This window comes from Electrona antarctica (genome assembly GCF_951216825.1).
Source record: "Electrona antarctica genome assembly, chromosome: 4".
In the NCBI taxonomy this organism is placed as follows: Eukaryota; Metazoa; Chordata; class Actinopteri; order Myctophiformes; family Myctophidae; genus Electrona; species Electrona antarctica.
Genome location: NC_136809.1, coordinates 33,596,509 through 33,617,545, shown reverse-complemented (window position 1 = coordinate 33,617,545; position 21,037 = coordinate 33,596,509). Strand labels below are relative to the sequence as shown.

Here is a 21,037-nt window from a genome sequence, read left to right as displayed (position 1 = left end):
ATGGGCTGGTTGCCACAGTAACCTGGGCTAAAAGGGGGAGTCTGCAACACACAGTCCATAGAGGAGACTGATGGACGGGAGACAAAAAAAGAGAAAGAAACACTAAAAGTCTAAACTAATGGCCCTCTAAAGCTGCAGTCAATGCAGGCCTCCTCCAAATCATGTCAGAGTTACAACCCCTGGCGCCCCAACTCACCCACACACTACAGGCGCTATTGACGCCTGTGACATTATTGACCCTGAATGTCATCAGCTTCTTTTGGCCCACACTCTTTCTAACAGTCACCTGCACAATGATAACTGTGACTTTGATGTTTAAGTATGTGAAACGTTTCATCTGTATACCATCCACCACAATTGCTACATGTTATCTCACACATCAGCATGGGTTTCTTAGTCACGTTGAACCTGGTGTCCCTATTTTGGGCACGCCAAAAACCTTTTATTTTTGTTTTCTTCTTTTTTATATAGCAGATCTACAAGCTCACAACATGTGTCGCTTTGTGGATAGGCAAAAGGAAGCGTCAGGCTTTAAGGTCGATAGTTTGTGCACACACAGAGGGGAAATGTCCAAGGTGTTTCTCTGCTTGTTCTAAAATGTGTTTCTTTGTGATAAATATGTTTCTGAGCATGTTTCTGCTGTAGATCTCAGACCTTCTGAGGAGGTTAAATAGCTGCTCTGCTCCCCTGGTACTACTTACTTGAGCCCTGTTGTAAAGCTTACTTCTCCATCCTTATAGTGTGTCAGTGTCACTTGTCCACAATAACCTAGAACCAGTTCAGACTTGTTCTTATGTACAAGACAAGTATGATTTATGAATCGGTTGTTTCCATACTTTTTCATGTCAAGGACACCCAGAAAAGATGCACATCAGACCACAGACCCCCATTTTAATGTTAGGATAGACCTGTGGTTCTCAAAGTGGATGGGGGATCTAAATTGACCCTGTAACTCTGACACACATGACACACATGGAACCAAATATCCCTGTTCTATTTGGTTCCATGTGTGTCAGAGTTAAGAGGACCTTGACATCTAAAAGTTTGAGAACCATTGGGATAGACCACATGACTGTCGAGGTGCCAACTTGCACCTTGCACACAAATAGGCCATTCATGGCCTACTTGTGCGCAAGCAGAGCGTGCAAGTACTGCTACTAAGTATAGATAATGTCTATTACAACTGCTGTTCTAAATCCTTTAGACCCGTTATTGACCTCATACCAACCTTGAAACGTACCTTAGTTACGTCACCTTGGAGCTCCCTTATTGACCGGTGGACAACACCGACATACATACATACATCTTATTGGCTGGTGGACAACATCGACATACATACCCAGCCGATCGCAGTACTTGCGCCCTCTGCTTGCGCAAGTAATTCTTTCCTTGTTTTTCGGACTCAAGGACCCCATGTTGGTCCACATCAGACATCAGTTTGAAAAGCACTGGTATAAATCACAGTCGTATAAATGAGAGAGTTACAACAACTCCGTTCACTTCATGGGCCCAGTCCAATGGCGGCTCTTCTACATAGACTTCTATTATCGTAGTGTGACAAACTGAAGGACTGAACCGTTAACCGGAAGTTTACAGAATGCATTGGAGTCTATGAGTGAGTTAATGAGTTACACGAACCATGTGACCGGGCTGTTTTCTGCCCCCTCATTGTAGAACGGCAGAATGGCTCTGGTATAAATTAAGCTTTACAACATGATGTGTGTGTGATGGTTGGTTTCCATGGAGAGCAGAGTATCATCATCATATATGATGTCATACCACAGGGCTGTGTATTGTTACTGTACTCTACTGCAGTTGATGTATTGCTGATGATGATATAAAAAAAAAGAAATCAATAAAATCACATATTGCTGTGTCACCTATAAAGCACTGGCTGGATTGTGGTTATTATGCCAATACAAGATACAATTTAAATATGACACCACATACATGTGGTGTCAAAATGTAATATTTCCAACTGATTTGCATTGTACATAGGCTATACAAAACAACTTATTGTATTGTTGTCTTTTGTAATATTTTCTTTCACATCAGGATGTAATGGTCATTAGACTTTAGAATCTAAAGTCATCTAAAGTTTAGATGAATGTAGAAAGGTGTGTGTGTGTGTGTGTGTGTGTGTGTGTGTGTGTGTGTGTGTGTGTGTGTGTGTGTGTGTGTGTGTGTGTGTGTGTGTGTGTGTGTGTGTGTGTGTGTGTGTGTGTGAGAATAATTGTTGTATAAATACTTTTGTCAAATAATAAGAAAAAAAACACAAAATCTCATCAAATGGTGATCCTTGGCTCAGATGCAGAATAAACTAGAAAAAGTGCACAGGTCTCCACCAGGAGGATAGGACTGTGTGAGATGTTTGGCAAAATGTTTAGGAGTAATATAAACATGTTTTTTTGTTTGTTATTTTTTTGCAACAATTTTCTTCATTTTGTTGAGGAAATGCAGAGCCAGATCACTCATAGCATGAGGATAGAATTCTGGATGAGCAGGACATGTGCAGCATTTCGTACAAAACGGGCCACTCCTGAAAACTTTGGAAGGCAATGTTAGCCAATCAGTGTAGAATCTGAGAAATCCAACAGACTCGTCTTGATCACATGACTACAGAGATCATGTGTACCGATTTGCGTGACATTTGGATGAAATCTGTGCGACTAACATAAGCAATGTGTTTTGCAGAAATCGGCCTCATGGTGGCGCTATAACCGACAGATGTGGAGGGATGCAGGGACAATGTTTTTCCATGGCCTCTAGGGAGTGCGCATACATAAGTTGTATACAGATCGATGCGCTAAAAACAGGAATTGGCCTGTTATAGCGCCACCTTGAGGCTGATTTGGGGAAGAAATTAGTGGCATGTCGTCCTCGGCCTAGTGGAAATGTGCGTGTATAATTTCACGGAAATTGCACACTGTGTTTGTGATTTGTGGCATTTTGTTCGAAACGGACCAATCATGTGAGCTTTGGAAGGCAATCTTAGCCAATCAGGATGGAAGATGGGAAATGGTGCAGATCCGTGTTGATCACATGATACACTAGATAGTGTATACCGAATTGTGTGATGTATGGATAAAATGTGTACGAGTAATCTACAGAAATGTGTTTTGCCTAAATCGGCCTCATGGTGGTGCTATAACAGGCCGTTGAGGAATATTTGGGGCAGAGGTTCGTTGTTGGCATCCAGGGAGTGTGTGTGCAAAGTTTGGCATGGATCGGGCCAACGGTGGCAGAGATTAGCTGGTAACAGACGGAAGGAAGGACGGACGCACACACACACACACACACACACACACACACACACACACACACACACACACACACACACACACACACACACACACACACACACACACACACACACACACACACACACACACACACACACACACACACGGACGGAGTGCAAAACATACTCTCTCCCCATGCCTTCGGCCTGGTGGAGACAAAGACAATAATGGACCTTGATATGGAAAGGAAAACCACTGGTTTTCTATGGAATCTAGACTTCCAGACAGTGCTTTGGTCTCCATCAGAGCCATTGATCTCCATGCTCTGTGGTCTAGTAGGACACCTACTGGTTGAACTGAGGTAGCCTACTGTGTTAACTACAATTCATCTCTTTTACATTTTACATTTTGGGCATAAGGTTTTCAAAAACCCGTAAAAGTGTCGTACAAAGCCAACTCTTGTCGTGACAAATCATGACAACAAACACAATATTTTGGACCAAACAAATAATTACAAAGAAGAAAAACAACAACAAAAGTGTTGTAACCTGCCGTTTTCTTCTTCTTTCTAATTATTTATTCAGCCCGAAAGAATTGTGTTTGTTGTCATGATTTGTCACGACAAGAGTTGGCTTTGTCCGCGGCGTAAACGTCTTTAAATAAATACTTTCTGAAAAGTCTATGAGGAAAATGAACGGGGATTTATTTTCCGGGTATCTCGAGGGGGCGGGACTGTGACGCTTTGAGGGCAGTTTTGAAGGAGTCAAGGGATTCGCATGTGACTGTTTGTTAGTTGGGATGAGAATGTGTTGCTCCTCGGTTTTCAACAGCAGGGGGAGCGCGCATACAACAAACAAACCATCTCAGTAAAGAGTAAAACAGGCTCCATCTCAAAAGTCTCCAGACTCTTCCTTTCCTAATTCCTAGTATCCGTCTTGCCACGACATTGGTGGAGAAAACCACAGGTTCCTCCCCCGCAGGACTACTCCGCCAATGAGCGACAAGTCAGCAAAATGAGTCAGAGTCGAAGAAAAGACAAAACATATTGACACGGGGCCGTGTAGGCTTCGCTACATTGTATCAGCACGGTTGCTAGACGACTCAACCCTGCAACGTTTGATGTCAAAACAAAACCTCTGTAAACGGTTAGCATTTTCCTACACTTCTACATCTTATTGATTTAAAAAATATATATATATATATTTATATAAAAGAGACATCCTGTAAAAGAGCTCTAGGGCATGATGGCGGACATTGGATATAATAGAGGAACGTTGGGGAAATGTATATATTTTAGTCCCAGGTTTTGATTGCAAAGAGTGCACAAAACTGAAGTCAGAATCCTGGGGGAAAAGATGAGAGGAGGATCACATGCGGACAAAGTCGAGCTTTCCAAGGAAGACAAGACGGGATTCACAGCACAGTGATTGTTCATGTTTAGCTCAACTGCTACCAAGATGTCACTGGAGACAAGTGATCTCCAGACCGACGAGGAGGACTGTGAAGATCTGGTGAGTGACCGTGAGTCTTGGCTTCCTTGGTGTTGTCGGTCCGTGTTTCTTTCAGCTCATGCGTGATCGTTTGGACCTTCTTTAGCTCGCGTATAGTAGTAGAGATTAGATCACCAATGATAGTTCTAGGATGAATGAATGTCATTTTTGTGCATTAAGTCACAACACAATCAGAGATCCAAAACATGCCCAGGCTCTAGCCGCAATTTGCAACTCTAGATTTTTTTATAATGGGATGAATCTAGAGTTGCAATACCCTCCATTGACTCCCCACTCATCATTTTGCGTTTGCGATCTGCTTGTCTTAAACGACGTTAAACTCACCAACATTGCAGCTGTAGTCCAAGCTTGAATTATTCTCTTTCAATCTGCAAAGCTTGTTTTTCATAAAAATCCCCCGTAGACATGTTATGAGCTACTTTCTGTCAAGAAATTCTGTGCAAGTGATTATTTTTCTAAGTGCTGGTGTTTGGAAGCGCTCGTCGTAAGTCACTGAACGTCCCTGCATGCATCTGTTTCGCATTTGCACATAATGCAGGAGGCAGCAGCGCGACCCCTTAATACAAACGAGCGCTTCCAAACTCCAATATTTCTTCTTCTTGACAGAAAGTAGCTCATAAGTTAACATGTCTACGGGGGATTTTTATGAAAAACAAGCTTTGCAGATTGAAAGAGAATAATTCAAGCTTGGACTACAGCTGCAATGTTGGTGAGTTTAACGTCGTTTAAGACAAGCAGATCGCAAACGCAAAATGATGAGTGGGGAGTCAATGGAGGGTATTGCAACTCTAGATTCATCCCATTATAACAAAATCTAGAGTTGCAAATTGCGGCTACCCAGGCTCCATCACTCCAGTAATATCCTTTCACGCTCTGTAAACAGCTAGTAAATGTGCATTTTGGTCTTAAATTGCTCATGTTTGTAAAACAGACATATATTCACAATTGCAAAGGTTAATTGCAAAACGTGCACATTCCATCTAGAGATCAAACTTTAAGAACGTAAGTCCCACACTTGGAACCTTTAAGATTGGACCTTTAACTTAAAACCAGCATAGGCCAAATTCCAATACCCAAAAACTCGGACACTCGCTCACTCACACTCGGTCACTCCAGCATGTCAAATATGATTAAATTGGTGACCTGCAGAAATATGTGACCATCTTGTTGTCTTCACTCAATTTACATGGAAGTCTTTAAATATGTGGCCTAAATATTGCTAGGTTGAAGCTGCTAATGAACAAACTGCAACGATTTACATTCAGACACTGACGTTATGTGATTGTCTACACAATTGTCACATTTTTCAGCAGGTCACCAATCTCTTAACACCACCATGCTGGAGTCACCGAGTCTGAGTGAGCGAGTGGCCGAGATTTGGGGTATTGGAATTTGGCTTAGGGTCAACACAAAACATACCTCGATGTTAGATTAGCCGCAATTTGCAACTCTAGATTTTTTTATAATGGGATGAATCTAGAGTTGCAATACCCTCCATTGACTCCCCACTCATCATTTTGCGTTTGCGATCTGCTTGTCTTAAACAACGTTAAACTCACCAACATTGCAGCTGTAGTCCAAGCTTGAATTATTCTCTTTCAATCTGCAAAGCTTGTTTTTCATAAAAATCCCCCGTAGACATGTTATGAGCTACTTTCTGTCAAGAAGAAGAAATGTTGGAGTTTGGAAGCGCTCGTTTGTATTAAGGGGTCGCGCTGCTGCCTCCTGCATTATGTGCAAATGCGAAACAGATGCATGCAGGGACGTTCAGTGACTTACGACGAGCGCTTCCAAACTCCAGCACTTAGAAAAAGAATCACTTGCACAGAATTTCTTGACAGAAAGTAGCTCATAACATGTCTACGGGGGATTTTTATGAAAAACAAGCTTTGCAGATTGAAAGAGAATAATTCAAGCTTGGACTACAGCTGCAATGTTGGTGAGTTTAACGTCGTTTAAGACAAGCAGATCGCAAACGCAAAATGATGAGTGGGGAGTCAATGGAGGGTATTGCAACTCTAGATTCATCCCATTATAAAAAAATCTAGAGTTGCAAATTGCGGCTAGATGTTAGATATGACTGGGTTGTTTTGAAAATACTTTAGTTCAGTAGCCTTACTAGCCTATCATTACAGAATGTTTACTATGCCAATGTCCCTCAACTCTCCTACTCTATATGTCCTGTCCTCCTCTCCTACTTTCGCTATCTTGTTCCATAGGTAGAGGATGGCTTCTCGCTCTCTGCTGACATCTCAGAACATGAGAAGGTAAACAACTCTTAATGGTCCACAGACACAACTGTTTGTGACAGTCAGTGTTCAAACCGGATTTAGTCAAAGTCGGCATGGGCATATGTGATGGCATCACACTGCCTCCTGCACTGAAATGATCACACATGCTAAATTGGTGAATTGCAGTGCTGTGGAATTTGCTCGTCTCAAACGTTTTGTCTGTGCTTTCAATAGAGAACGAGGATGAAGAGATGTTTGCGGAAGCCACCTCCTTCCCCAAGTAAGACCAGCTCGACACAAAGAGACAGTGGGCACTAGGCAGGAGATCAACTTTTCATCTCATCTTTTCTGTCTCCCATTCAGACCTGGAACACCTACTTTATTATACCTTACAAGCCAGGAACACCTCTGTGTATAGTTGTTGCGATATACAGTATATGGCAAAATTAGGTTTTTCAGAAAACCTATGTCAGGATTTTGAAGGAGTTTTTAGTATCTTGAAGAGAGCACAAGCACTCAGTTGAGTAGTTCACAGTATAAGAGTATAAGTGCACGGTAGGAATAGTCTACAGAAATTAATTCCAGCACTAACGTTTTATCCATTTAGGATTCCTTAGCAACAAATGGACGTTTCGGCTGGTAGGCCTTCCTCAGCGAGAAACTGTTTTTTAGAATTATATACTGGCGGCAGTCACATAAAAAAATCACACCCGTATGAAGTGATGGGCACTCTTCATCATACATCATCACATTCCGGCCAGTCACAAAGGCGTCCTCACTTGTCTGTCCTCACTTTTTATCCTCAAGTCCTTTTATCCTCAAGGGCCAAGGCTAATCACTTGTGCCATCCTTAATTTTCTGTCCTCACTTTTTATCCTCAATACGTACTTTGCTCAGCCAATCAGACCCAAAACTCGCACAAGAGTTAAGATTGGTGGAGATTTTCCAAGGAAGTGTTAGATTGTGGGTCAAATTATCACGTCACCATCACAATAGTCTCACGTAGCCAGACAACTATTCCATAATCACTGAATGCTATAGTCTCCCGAAAGCCTAGAATGGCTAGAATGTCATCTGCTGCTCATTTCCATTCACAAAAATATATCTCAAAAATATATTTACATTTTATTTTAGAATTTTCATTTCTAATAAGCAGCAAGCTATAGTGTACATCCATCCATCCATCACCGCTTATCCGTAGTCGGGTCGCAGGGGCAACAGCTCCACCAGAGAGCTCCAGACATTCCTCTCCAGAGCAACATTAGTAACTTCCTCCTGGGGGATCCTGAGGCGTTCCAAGGCCAGTGAGTCGATGTAATCCCTCCATCTGCGCCTTAGTCTGCCCCGAGGTCTCCTCCCAGTGGGACGTGCATCGAGGACCTCCCTAGGGAGACGCTCGAGAGGCATCCTAACCAGATGCCCGAACCACCTAAGCTGGCTCCTTTCCAGGCGAAGAAGCTGCGGCTCTACTCTGAGTCTCTCTCGCGTGACTGAACTTCTCACCCTATCTCTAAGGGAGATGCCAGCTACCCGTCGGACTCATTTCGGCCGCTTGTATATTGTATAGTGTACAGTATGCTTTGATTATTTTGATTCATATTAGGACAAATTTGTGTGACTGTAAAGACTAATCAGAAGCGGGCGGACTAGTCTGGAACAATTGGATTCAGGTCAAAAGAAACGTAGCCCTTTAAAATGTAGAATATAAGGCATACGCTTCCTTTTGAGGTGCCATGAAGAAAACAAATATGCTACATATAGTGTAGAACCTTGTGTGTGTGTGTGTGTGTGTGTGTGTGTGTGTGTGTGTGTGTGTGTGTGTGTGTGTGTGTGTGTGTGTGTGTGTGTGTGTGTGTGTGTGTGTGTGTGTGTGTGTGTGTGTGTGTGTGTGTGTGTGTGTGTGTGTGTGTGTGTGTGTGTGTGTGTGTGTGTGTGTGTGTGTGTGTGTGTGTGTGTGTGTGTTCGTTCACGTGCGTGTTCACGTGCGTGTGCACATCCAGAGTCTCCCTACCTCTCCAGTCTGAATGTGAACCCCAGGAGGCCAGCAGTACCAGCTTGGAAGCCACTGAGGAGCTCCGTGGCGACCAGCAGCAGAGGGGAGAGAGTGGACTCCTTGGGAGAGCCAGCCACAGCACGCTTTACCTCCCTCAGTAACGGCCACGGTGGGAATCTGCAGTCTACAGTACAGCTACACAACCACAGCACATCAACAACAATAAGACCTGTTTGCTATGTTGTCACCACTAGGCCCGTCACAATTATTACATAATCGCCTAATCACAATTATTTGAGATAATCACAATTATCTTTTGAAAAGAAATTGAAAAATGTTCACACATTTTCCCCTAGTAGCAGAAACAGCAGTTCTATTTCATACCTACTGACCGCCAGAGGGCGGTGATTTCATCACCTGGATATACATCGCGCGCACGCGCAGAGGTCGAATATTAATACCAACACTGTCACTCGTGACCCCCTGTGGGCGTGAGCCACCGATATAGGTGCCCAGTTCACAGGGTTCATCCTCTTTCATCTTTTCGCCTTTGAGCGCAGGTCGATTTATTTTATTGAGCTCCAGCTACTAGCCCTTCGAGGCTGTATGGGGGGGCTCTCGACGCCGGTCATGCCTATAAGCCTCGTAACCGTTCGGTTGGGGCTACCTTGCGTCCTCCAGAGGCTGCATGGTTGGCGGCGATAATTTTCCGCCGGGCTCCCTGGTCCAACTATTATGTTGGACTTTATTTTCTACAGGTAAGTTGTGTGTTACTTTACTTGCCCGGCGGGCGTGCCTGCTACAGCCTTGCGGTATCTTCGCTTTGCTGTGAGGCGTTACATTGGGTTGGTGACAGTGTTTGTTCGCTGAAATCCAACTTGTATGATTTGTTGAATTGTCGATGGCGGCAGTGTCCGTCCATCTTCCCGACTAATGCATTAAGGGTTAGCGGTTGTGTGTTCACTAACTAAGAGCTAACTCTGTATTTAATGTTTCGTGGTGACGGTGTGCTGTTTGTGTGTCTCGCAGAGGTGTGCTTCGCCTCGACAGCGACCGCAGCGGCGCTTATTTGACTATTAATCAATACTCACGTTGAATGGCCGCACGATGCTAAAATGAGCAGCAACAGCAATATTTTATGGCGTCGGTAACTATGGGCTCGTAGAAGGTGTGCTTCGCCTCGATAGAGCGACTGCCGCGACGCTAGTCATGTTGAATGACCACTCCTCTCCACGTGTTTTCTGCAGAAGAGTGTTTCGCTCTGTCGCAGACGTGCAATCAACCACATATATGTGGAGCTTGGTTGCAACGATGTCTACAAAGAGGAGGTTTGTGTGGTCGTGACGTTAATGAGCACTCCTCCCCAGACGATTTCTGGTTAAGGAACAAACCAAATTGCATGTCAAGTTGTAAACGCAGCTCAGTGCTGACTTGCTAGTTTGTTTTGCTCGTTATATCAAGCAGGAATATGACAATGTTGTCACTGTGTGCAGTGTGCTTAACGTCACAGCTTAACTTAAGTGTATACTGCTATCTGAGATAGGCATAGTGCTTGTATCTCATAGATTGAGTGTGATCCGCTCAGCTGCTGTTCGGGTAATACTTGTTTGTGCTTGGCAGTATAATTACTAATATAATGGTTCAAGCGTCTATCGCTTTACCATTGCGTGGTTATCAAACTATCTACTTGGCATGGGATCAAGTGCTCTCCCCTATGTCTGCATAGTATTGGTAACATAAGTTGAGGTGAAGAAAATGCCAGCAATCGTATGTCCTTTTGCATGATTTTTATTTACCTCTGACGAGAGTGAACAAACTAACGCGTTTCGGCCTGTACATGGCCTTCCTCAGCGTTATACATGTACATAACATGTACTGATAATCAATATCAATAGGCATATAATGCTGTGCTTATTCCTATTTTGGACTTGTCCTCATTAGCTGCCTTTGCAGCTGCATTGTATTAATGACATACTGTGCGTACAGATGATCAGCTTTGGCCGCGTTATCACTGGCATTGAGAGTGTGCTTCGCTCTGCTGCCATTATCTGTAGGTACAGATGACCAATAAGCATAACGCTGTGGCTGACTGGTTCTCGCTGCTTTGGCCGCGTTATCACTGGCATTGAGAGTGTGTTTCGCTCTGCTGCCATTCTCTGAAGGTTACGCAGTAACCATGGTTATCGTGCTTTTATGCCCTCGTCGAGAGGGCACGTGCTACGTCAGGACGCAAAAGAGGCCCATTCTCTTATATACTTAATAGAATGTGAGTGTACTATAAGTACTTCTGTTGTCCACGCCCAAGTTGGGACGCGTCCCATAGCGAACTGCTGAGGGTTAGATCTTCGTATAACCACGACATTGTGTACCTGGTACTCACTACTGCTTTGACATGTGCAGTATACTGTGATTACTTGCTATCATAGCTTGAGTGTACGTCGCTCTGCTGCTGTCCAGATATTACCAATATGCTTGGTATTAAAATGGTTGTATATGATAGTCCAAGTGTTTGGCCTTGCCACTATACTATGGCACTACTTGACACTGTAGCTTGAGGGATTCTCGCTCTTTTGCTGCATTATCACTGACACTGGGGGTGTGTTTCGCTCCACTGCTGTCATACTTTGTGCTTGAAGCTGGCTTGAGTGGCCTTCACTCTTCGCCATACATAGTATTGTTGACATACTGTGTGTACTGAGGGTCATTTTTCACTAGCACCGAGGGCATGTTCCGCCCCGCCACTATCATATTGTGTACTTTACACAGGCTTGAGTGGTCTCCGCTCTTCGCCATGTCTGCATTGTATTAATGACATACTGTGCGTACAGATGATCAATAAGCGTAACGCTGTGGCTGACTGGTTCTCGCTGCTTTGGCCGCATTATCACTGGCATTGAGAGTGTTTCGATCTGCTGCCATTATCTGGAGGTATATGACAGTCCAAGTATTTGGCTTTCCCTCTATACTATGGCACTACTTGACACTGTAGCTTGAGTGATTTTCGCTCTTTCGCTACAACTACATAACCAGTAGTATTTAGAGTGTCTCGCTCTGCTGCCGTTCATGGATTAGTGCAACATGCTGGTCCTCTCTGGTCCCACAGAGGAGGTCCATTACTTGCGCCTGTAGTCGGGTTTCGACTTGGGCGCCGGACACAGGCTATGGCTGTGGTTCATTCTTCCATCGATCTCCAACCGCTTATCCGTAGTCTGGTCGCGAGGGAAACAGCTCCATACCGAGAGCTGCAGACTTCCTCTCCAGAGCAGCATTAATAACTTCATTCTGGGGGATCCCGAGACGATCCAAGGCCATTTTGAAGATATTGCTGTTATTGTGGCTGCATACTGCTGGCACGTATGCCAACTGTGTTGGCCGTGGTTGTGGCTGATTTGCCTCCCACAAGGATGCTAGCGTTGTGAGATGATGCTCTCTCAACTAGGGGAAATTTCAAGGTGGTACTCTTGGCCACCAAGTTGCTCAGGTTAAGAACGTCTTAACCCATTTAGGGCCGATGCTGTAAACACCTGCTGAATCCGGACCTAGGTCTCGGAATGATTTCAAATGTAGATTTGATGAATCGAGAAGAGTATACATATGGCTATATACTTTACATAGCAGCGGCAACCCAGACTTGTTCCTGTCTTAATGGGTTGATACATGGGTGCTGCTCTTTTCCTGCTGTTTGCAGAGCCGCTACTCGTGGTCTGTGATGAATAGCACTGACCTTTAGATTGCCTTCTGGGGGTGACCAACGAGACAGGGTCCCTAACCCTGGACTTAATGCCAGCATTGCTTCTCTGGTGGTGTCACTAGATGAAGCCTTCGAGCTAGTATGGCTATTGCCCATGGCCACACGCAGTGTAGAGTCACTGGTCTGCCAACTAGATCCATGCCACGGCAGCTGGACTGGGACGTGTTGGACGGTCCCTTAATGGTCACCTCATCCTGGCCCTCTGGCCTGCGCGCATTGATGCGCAGGCACGGCACCTATGGGTGATGCTTGTTCTAGGCGTTAGCTTACGCGGTAACTAACTACCCTGATGATGTTGGGGCCTAGTGTGGCCCGAGAGGCGGCCACGGCGGGTTAGTGAGCCCGCCTGGCGACCCAGAGCCCCTGGATGTCCCGGGTTCAATGCCAGATCCGGCCAGCAATGTGTCCATGTGTGTCCCGGTCTGAGCCCCTAATCGCTCCCCGAGCGCTGTAGAATGGCTGCTCATTGCTCCTAGTAGCAATAAGATGGGTAAATGCAGGGGACACATGTTGCGTACGTACAACCGTACAGCTGAACTAGCTTGCACATCAATTATAGACTCAGCATTCTAACAGGCCCCACTTTCAGGGAAGTACAGTGGGACACTTAACACTCTGCCTGTCGTTCCAGGCCGGATGTTTGGGCCTGCCACCCAACAGACCTTGCAGCATAGTGCACGGTGAACAAGCAGTTTGGTTCAACTGAAGGTTTCTCCTTGATTCATGATGTGACTGATGACGGTGGTGGTTTTCACCTGATCCTCGATCTCAGACCTACCAGCTGCCTCTGGTCATGTATGCTGGGCACAGTGGATGTGCCCCAGGCGGTGCCAGATTGAGAATGGTCTGCAAGCATGGCCTTGCTTAAACTCTTAGAGTTAATGGGGGGCTGACGGACAGCTTCCACTGACCTGTCTCGTCTTGGACGAGTACAGTGCTGCCAGCCAGTTCTTCTGGTTGTTGGGCACACCGAAGCGACGTAGACAGTTGCTTCTCTAGGGCTGCTTTCATTGCACCCTTTTACATGTTCTGTCTAGAATTTCTGGGCCTCGAACCCCAGAATTCTGCCTACCACCGTGGATACGGTTGGGTTACTGTTTCAGTTATGTACAGGCATTTAAGCGTGCTTCGCTCTACTGCCTACCATCTCCAGACAGTGTCTGTGATGTACTGGGCCAGTGTGCAGTGGACTTGGCCCTTGGGATCTTTGGACGTAACATAATATGTCAACAGTCTATCTTCCGACCCACTAAGGGGTCGCTCGATCCAGTCAGTCTCTGCAGGAGGTCTTGCCTCATCTTGCTGGTTTCATAGCAATGCTCTTGTTGGGTATACAGTCCAGGCGGCGGACATGCTTCCCATTTAAGCCTCTTGGATCTGATGATGTTTCGTATCACTGGGCATGTGTACGGCAGAGCAGGATCTTTGGCCTTGAGCGCTTGGCGCGTGGCCAACTGTGGCTCTCCCTTCCGGCACTGATCGTTAGGGCAGGACACTCTGGCCCACCCTTGGCCAGGCGACTTCTTGTAAGTCGTCTCTACACTGCCACTTTTGGTGCCGTGTATTCTTCACAGGATAGGCAGAGGCAGTCGCACAGTAGTATGGTGCCACCATACCGGTCAGGAAGTATGAGTTTCCATGTTTCCGCCTCAATTTGTTTTTCATATTGGGCGGGCTATACGCGACTAGAGGTTCGTTTTTGGTTACCACTGCAGCCGAATCATCTACTGCAGCTTCTCGATGAAGTGCTTTGGCCTCCCCACAGAGACAGAATCCCCTGTCACAGTTTAGGGAGAGGGTGCATTCTCACCCGGGTCACCTTCGGCTGCGTAAACTGACCACTGACAATCATGCCTATTGTCCGAACCCTACTTGATTCTTGTGCATCCTGCACCAGGGCGTTGCACGCCAACACAAGTAAACTGTGGTTTAGTTGAGACAAAGCACCACCATGTTGCTCTGTGTTTTCAATACCTGCCTGTGATATTGGCAGCCTTAACCTCTCCACCAGGAGAGTAATTGTGATTGAGAACTGTTGTGCCCAGTACGGGCCCTGAGAGCCTATTATGTTAGACCTACCACATGCACTTGGTGGTCAGAACGGCTCTTCATTGGCTATGATGGCTCTAATAAAGGTTGCGCTCTCTCTGGACAGCGCCTGTCACACTTTATTGTGGGTATGCCATCAGCCACGCTGACGGGGCGAGCAATCGCCCCCTACCATCTGGTACGAGGTACCACTCTACCAGGTTTGGATGGACTTTGTCCCCAGCCCTTGGATCGGGCCGTTCTCAAATGGCTATCTGCTAGTACCATTTGCCCTCACTGCGACCCTACGGAAGTGAGTAGGTTGTCTTCAGGCCCTGCCCGGTGCCTGAGACTGGGATGCCGATGGGTCTGGGTTTACCATTCGCCAATCCCTCTTATGTCTTCAAGGACTTTCTGCCTTTCACGTTGGCTAGCCTATCATTTTTAGTTTGCTCCACAGCCAGGCATGGAGCATTCTAGTACCTGCCTAGCCTATGGTGCCCTGTCCGGGCTCTGTGGCACGGCATAGCTGTGATGGCTGTTTGGTTGTTTTTTGTCTGTGATAAAGGGCACAGGAAGGGCTGTGCCTTGATTCAACAGAGACTAACGCAACACTTAGAGGTACTTTGATTGTTGCGTTGAGGTAGATTTCTTCAGTAGGCCTCAAGGCCTCCCCAGAGGCATTTTGACATGCCAGACCAGGGGGTGGACATCTGTGCTGCAGTGCAGCCAAATGGGCTCCATCTGTTTTGGGCTTTTGCCAAGAGTCAGCCAACCTGACATTCCCTCACCCTGTGGTGACGGCTGTTTGGCTGTCCATTAGATCTGCAAACCGACCTCGGTAAGCGCAGATTCCTCGTGACCATGTTGGTATGAGTCATCCAGGTGATGAAATCACCGCCCTCTGGCGGTCAGTAGGTATGAAATAGAACGCAAGTTATGTATATAACTATGGTTCTATGAATACCGGATGACCGCCAGAGTTCATTGTCACTCGGAATCCCGACGAAAAGATTTCATGAGGATGAACCCTGTGAACTGGGCACCTATATCGGTGGCTCACGCCCACAGGGGGTCACGAGTGACAGTGTTGGTATTAATATTCGACCTCTGCGCGTGCGCGCGATGTATATCCAGGTGATGAAATCACCGCCCTCTGGCGGTCATCCGGTATTCATAGAACCATAGTTATATACATAACTTGCGATCTACAGGCTCACATGTCACGATGTGACACATTGTGAGTAGGGGTGGGACGATATGGGTACCTCACGATACGATATATATATCGCAATATTAGGCCCTCGATAACGATAATATCACGATATTCGATATATTGCGATATTTGCGATATATTGTATGAAATTTCATCAACGATATATCACGATATCTGCAACTACAAAATACTTGGAACTGAAAAAACGCTATTTTCGTCCTCGGACACAGGGAGGGACACTCTCTATAGTGTTTGCACCACTCAAACACAAAATTAATACTCAATAAACTCCCCCATTTGCCTCATACCCTCATCATAATGCCTCACAAACACCACCAACTGACCATTATCACTGGTATCATAATACCTCACAAACACCACCAACTGACCATTATCACTGGTATCATCATAATGCCTCACAAACACCACCAACTGACCATTATCACTGGTATCATAATACCTCACAAACACCACCAACTGACCATTATCACTGGTATCATCATAATGCCTCACAAACACCACCAACTGACCATTATCACTGGTATCATAATACCTCACAAACACCACCAACTGACCATTATCACTGGTATCATCATAATGCCTCACAAACACCACCAACTGACCATTATCACTGGTATCATCATAATGCCTCACAAACACCACCAACTGACCATTATCACTGGTGTCAGTGGACTTGTCCACTGCTGGGGAAATGCATTCTGCATTTTGTATTCCCACAAAGCTGTTTGGACAAATCACCATCCAGTAATTCAGTACTTCTGGTTGCTGTGGAATCTGAGAGTGGGATTTGCTTTATTTTAGCTGTCATTTCCTCCTTTTCTAAACATGTTGTTCATCACTATCCATTATGAACAACATTTCAAATTATTTTTTTCCCCCCGATATCGATATTTTAATAATCGATATTGATTATTTATTGCGGGAGGACGTATCGATATATATCGCAATATCGATATTTCAGCACACCCCTAATTGTGAGCTTGTATATAGACTATTACTGCTATTTTTAATACATTTTGAAAGTACAAACTTATTAAATATGGCTTATTTTGGCTAAACTACATTTATTTATTACATTTTAATTTTGCATCATTGCTATGTATACTATTGAAGTCATTGTCATTATGTACCCTTAGCAATTTTTGTCATTTACAAAGCCAAAGATCACAATGTTAATCAATTATTTGACAATTGTGACTGACAACCCTAGTCACCTCAGTTTCATGACCAATGGTATCTGGGGCATTCTACAGATGTAGGAATTGAACTGAATCATCGCATACAGACTGAGCTCTATCTCTCTCTCTCTTTCTCTCTCTCTCTCTCTCTCTCTCTGTCTCTTGTTCTTCTCTCAGGTTTGTTGCAGACAGTAAGGTCAGAGTGTGATGTCACTCAGGAGTTCCTCAAACAGGCTACAAAGAAAACCATACAGTCCCACTCTGCATCCAATGGTGTGTGAAGAGAGAGACCAGAAAGAGATACAGAATGTGCATAAGAGAGTCAGTCTGGCCACTCAGACACTGACGCCTCATTTATTCTTCATATGACGGTGTTGCTGATCTAGAAGCTATTTTCGCATTATTACTGTATTTCCAAATAGTAGCCCTGACTCAAATAACCTAATAACAGCCCGGGGTCAGACACCATTTTACGCAATAAGCGCCTCGTCCAAATAATGGCCGCTGCCTGGGCCATTATTTGCAAACTCAAAAAAGTCAGCCTCATTTATATTTAGTTGAATAACAGTGCGCCAAACATAGAAGATAGAAGATCTACAAGTGTCGCGTCTGGAGCACGTTGTGAGCTTGCATATATCAACAACTCAATCCAGGAAAAGATATCTATACCCTGTATTATACCTTGACAAACAAAATGGCAAAAATGGGTAATGTGCAAGCTCACATATGCGAACTTGTAGATCGGCTCATTTTATCTAGAGATTTTCAAATATAATAATTGTAATCGAGGCAAAAGTTAGAAATAATGGTGATATTGATTTAAATTCATATCACCCGCGCTAATGAGGACAGTCAGTCCACAAACGAAACAAATTAGCCTCTGTAGTCTGAACGCAGCCTATAAACCAGTCTGTCGCTCTCCTCCCATCTCCCAGGTTACAGCCTGGACCACAGAGAGAAGGAAGACATGTACGATGAGATCATTCACTTGAAAAAGGTACAGCCGAGTGTAATAAATTATTTAAATTATTTTCAGTTTATTTTTATTGAGAAAGCCGAAACAATAAAGCACACAGTACATCTTTGTAGTTCAGTAAGATTGAATTAAGAAATTAGAACGGAGTGGCTCATTTGCAGACTTCTTGTGGCCACCCTGTGACGTCACTCATCTATAACAGTGTTCAACAATTTGTCGGGCCCATTGTTATGGGTCACACAAGTAAATAAACTTTCTGAATCCATTTACTCTTATGGTGAAACGATGCAAACGAAACGATGAAAACGATGAAAGATGAAACGATGCAAAGACGCGTTATGAGTTTATTTGGAGCATCTACATGCATCTTTGCGCCTTTGCAACGTCATGTCACTGGCTTCCTTTGACAATGAATGGTAGACTGCATCGTTTAATCTGCCCCGTGTGAACGCAACAACGTCGCAACATTATAGTCTGCTAGATTCCTGCAAAGCAAGGCAATTTTTAGAGCCATAGTGGGGCTTCTGAAATTTAAATACGGTCTACTCCTGACCCACTACTGGTGGTGTGTGCTGACGGTGTTGTCCTCTACAGAGCCTCCAGGCCCAGAGGGCCGACAACCAGCAGATGAAAGCCAAACTACGGCGCCTGGAAGAAGACACAAACAAGAGAGAGAAACAGATTGAGGAACTGCTAGATCCCACTAAAGTATGTACGGTACGGGTGGATAGCTACACCAGTGTTTCTCAAATGGGCAGTACAGGGATGTGAGAGGGAGGGTGTTATGTTTAATGATACATCATTGAAGAGCTTTCTGTGAACCTGCAGAGATGTAAAATGTTAATCTGAGTTAAATGTAAATCTGATTGTGTGGCACTGTGGCCACAATGTGGAAACAGTTTAAGATAAATCTGCTCAGGAGGCACCAACTGCAACTATTTTCCATTTATTTGTAACTTTATATTCTTCCATGGGTGTGTTATCATTCATTCATTCATTCATTCATTCATTCATTCATTCATTCATTCATTCATAGCATCATACTTTGCTACTGTAGCTATGGTTTTCTCTTGCTGTTTTCTAAGCAAATTGTTGTAGCCGGGTAAAGGGGGTACATGGATTCACAAATCAGGGAAGAATTTTTGAAATATTTTAACAACACAACTCTTGTGTTGAGGTCCCTGGCACAAAATATTTGGAGGTCTGCATCCAAATACATAATTTATTTGGGGGTGCTTGACATGGAAAAAGTTTGAGAACCACTGGGTTACACAATGTTATCTGAGACCCCCTGTATTGATTGATTGTGATTGATTGGGTTTTCTTCTCCATGGCAGGGGTCTGAGTACACTCGCAGTTTGGTGGACAAGAAGAATGAGGGTAGTGTGGTGAGTAGCCCGTGATCTGCTGGTGTGCACGGCATGTCACAGTGGTTTATGCATTCCCATGGATCTGCAGGCTGTTCATTGGATGATGTTTGATGATGATGTACTATTTGATGTACTATTCAAAATATGGTTGACCGGAGTCAACAAAGTTTTTGCAAAATATAGCAGATCAACAAGCAAACTAATGTGTTACATTAGTTTGACGAAATAGGGAATTTATACACGAAAAAATGTAATTGGTTAAAATGACAGCAACGATATAGCCTCGGTGATTATTCAATTGACTGAAATGCACATTATAATATCTTCTGTCCCCAAGGTTCTAAATGGACTCAAACAGAGAATACTGAAGCTGGAACAGCAGTGTCGAGAGAAAGAAAACGCTCTAAGGTAAAACATCTACCTGCTGCACCAGAGATCTCTTCATGCACGTTATTGATCCGTGTGTCTTTGTATGCATGGATTAAAGTTCTCAGTCACCGCGACCAAAGCCTGCTAGCCACTCGCAGTCCTACACACATGGCCGGCACTTGTAAGGGAAACAAGAGCTCCCCTTCCCTCACCCAGCTACAGATATGTTTATCCAAGCCCCCAGAACCACGCTAGAACAGTGAAGAGACCATCGCCTGGTGGTCGCATCTGGGGAAACACTATGCACAAAGATGCTTATGCACACCAAAGTTCTTGCAGCGGTGCCGGCCCACAGCAGAATAAATTGAAGAGGGAATCTTGAACAAACAAAGTGAGCGCACACGCTGATAGCCAAAGTGCCAATATTGTATGTAGGTCGCAGCAGTTTCAGGTTTCATGTCTTAATCTGCTGTGTCCTAAATAAAATATTGGCACTTTGGCTATCAGCATGTGTGGCCACTTTCTTGTTTTTTCAAGATTCCCTCTTCAAATCTGGGATAGCAACACTTCCGCATTTAAAATGCTACTGTGTGTGTCTCCCATTTAAAATCCTCAGAATCAAGGACTGATGAACAGATTTGCTAATTGTTTATGAACCACAGACAGTGCTAGTGCATGGGGGCTCCTTTCAGCTGTTTCACAAATCACATATTTGGACTTTGCCTAACAAAATGCCGTTTTCAGCCGTGAGATTTAATTTTGCTTTAATCCATGATGTGCTGGCCTTCCTTGTTGTCCAGTAAACTGCAGAGTGAGCTGAGGACCACCAACCTGGAGGAGATGAAGATCATGGTGGAAACGTATTTTGAAGAGGTGACACGTTCACTCACTGAATTTACTTTCCAGGGGCTGCTGTGTTTTTTTCTAGAAGTAAAAATAAGTAGGAAGTAGGCTCCTTCGCCTGGAAAGGAGCCAGCTTAGGTGGTTCGGGCATCTGGTTAGGATGCCTCTCGAGCGTCTCCCTAGGGAGGTCCTCAATGCACGTCCCACTGGGAGGAGACCCCGGGGCAGACCAAGGTGCAGAGGGAGGGATTACATCGACTCACTGGCCTTGGAACGTCTCGGGATCCCCCAGGAGGAAGTCACTAATG

General features: G+C 44.7%; 1 protein-coding gene across 3 annotated transcripts in view; it reads left to right on the top strand.

Moving 5' to 3' along the window:
* The first annotated feature begins 4,289 nt into the window (after window positions 1-4,289).
* Window positions 4,290-21,037, top strand: part of iqce (IQ motif containing E) — a 30,256-nt gene continuing 13,508 nt past the window's right edge. For 2 of the 3 annotated variants that reach the window (XM_079499171.1, XM_079499170.1), the window contains exons 1-10: window positions 4,290-4,753; window positions 6,973-7,020; window positions 7,219-7,264; window positions 8,985-9,146; window positions 17,349-17,444; window positions 18,107-18,168; window positions 18,742-18,855; window positions 19,485-19,535; window positions 19,855-19,925; window positions 20,687-20,759. In XM_079499171.1, the coding sequence (XP_079355297.1) occupies window positions 4,676-4,753; window positions 6,973-7,020; window positions 7,219-7,264; window positions 8,985-9,146; window positions 17,349-17,444; window positions 18,107-18,168; window positions 18,742-18,855; window positions 19,485-19,535; window positions 19,855-19,925; window positions 20,687-20,759 (801 nt within the window). In that variant the 5' untranslated portion in view covers window positions 4,290-4,675. Of the gene's footprint in view, window positions 4,764-6,972; window positions 7,021-7,218; window positions 7,265-8,984; window positions 9,147-17,348; window positions 17,445-18,106; window positions 18,169-18,741; window positions 18,856-19,484; window positions 19,536-19,854; window positions 19,926-20,686; window positions 20,760-21,037 lie in introns of all 3 variants that reach the window. The other variant, XM_079499172.1, reaches the window with a different exon arrangement.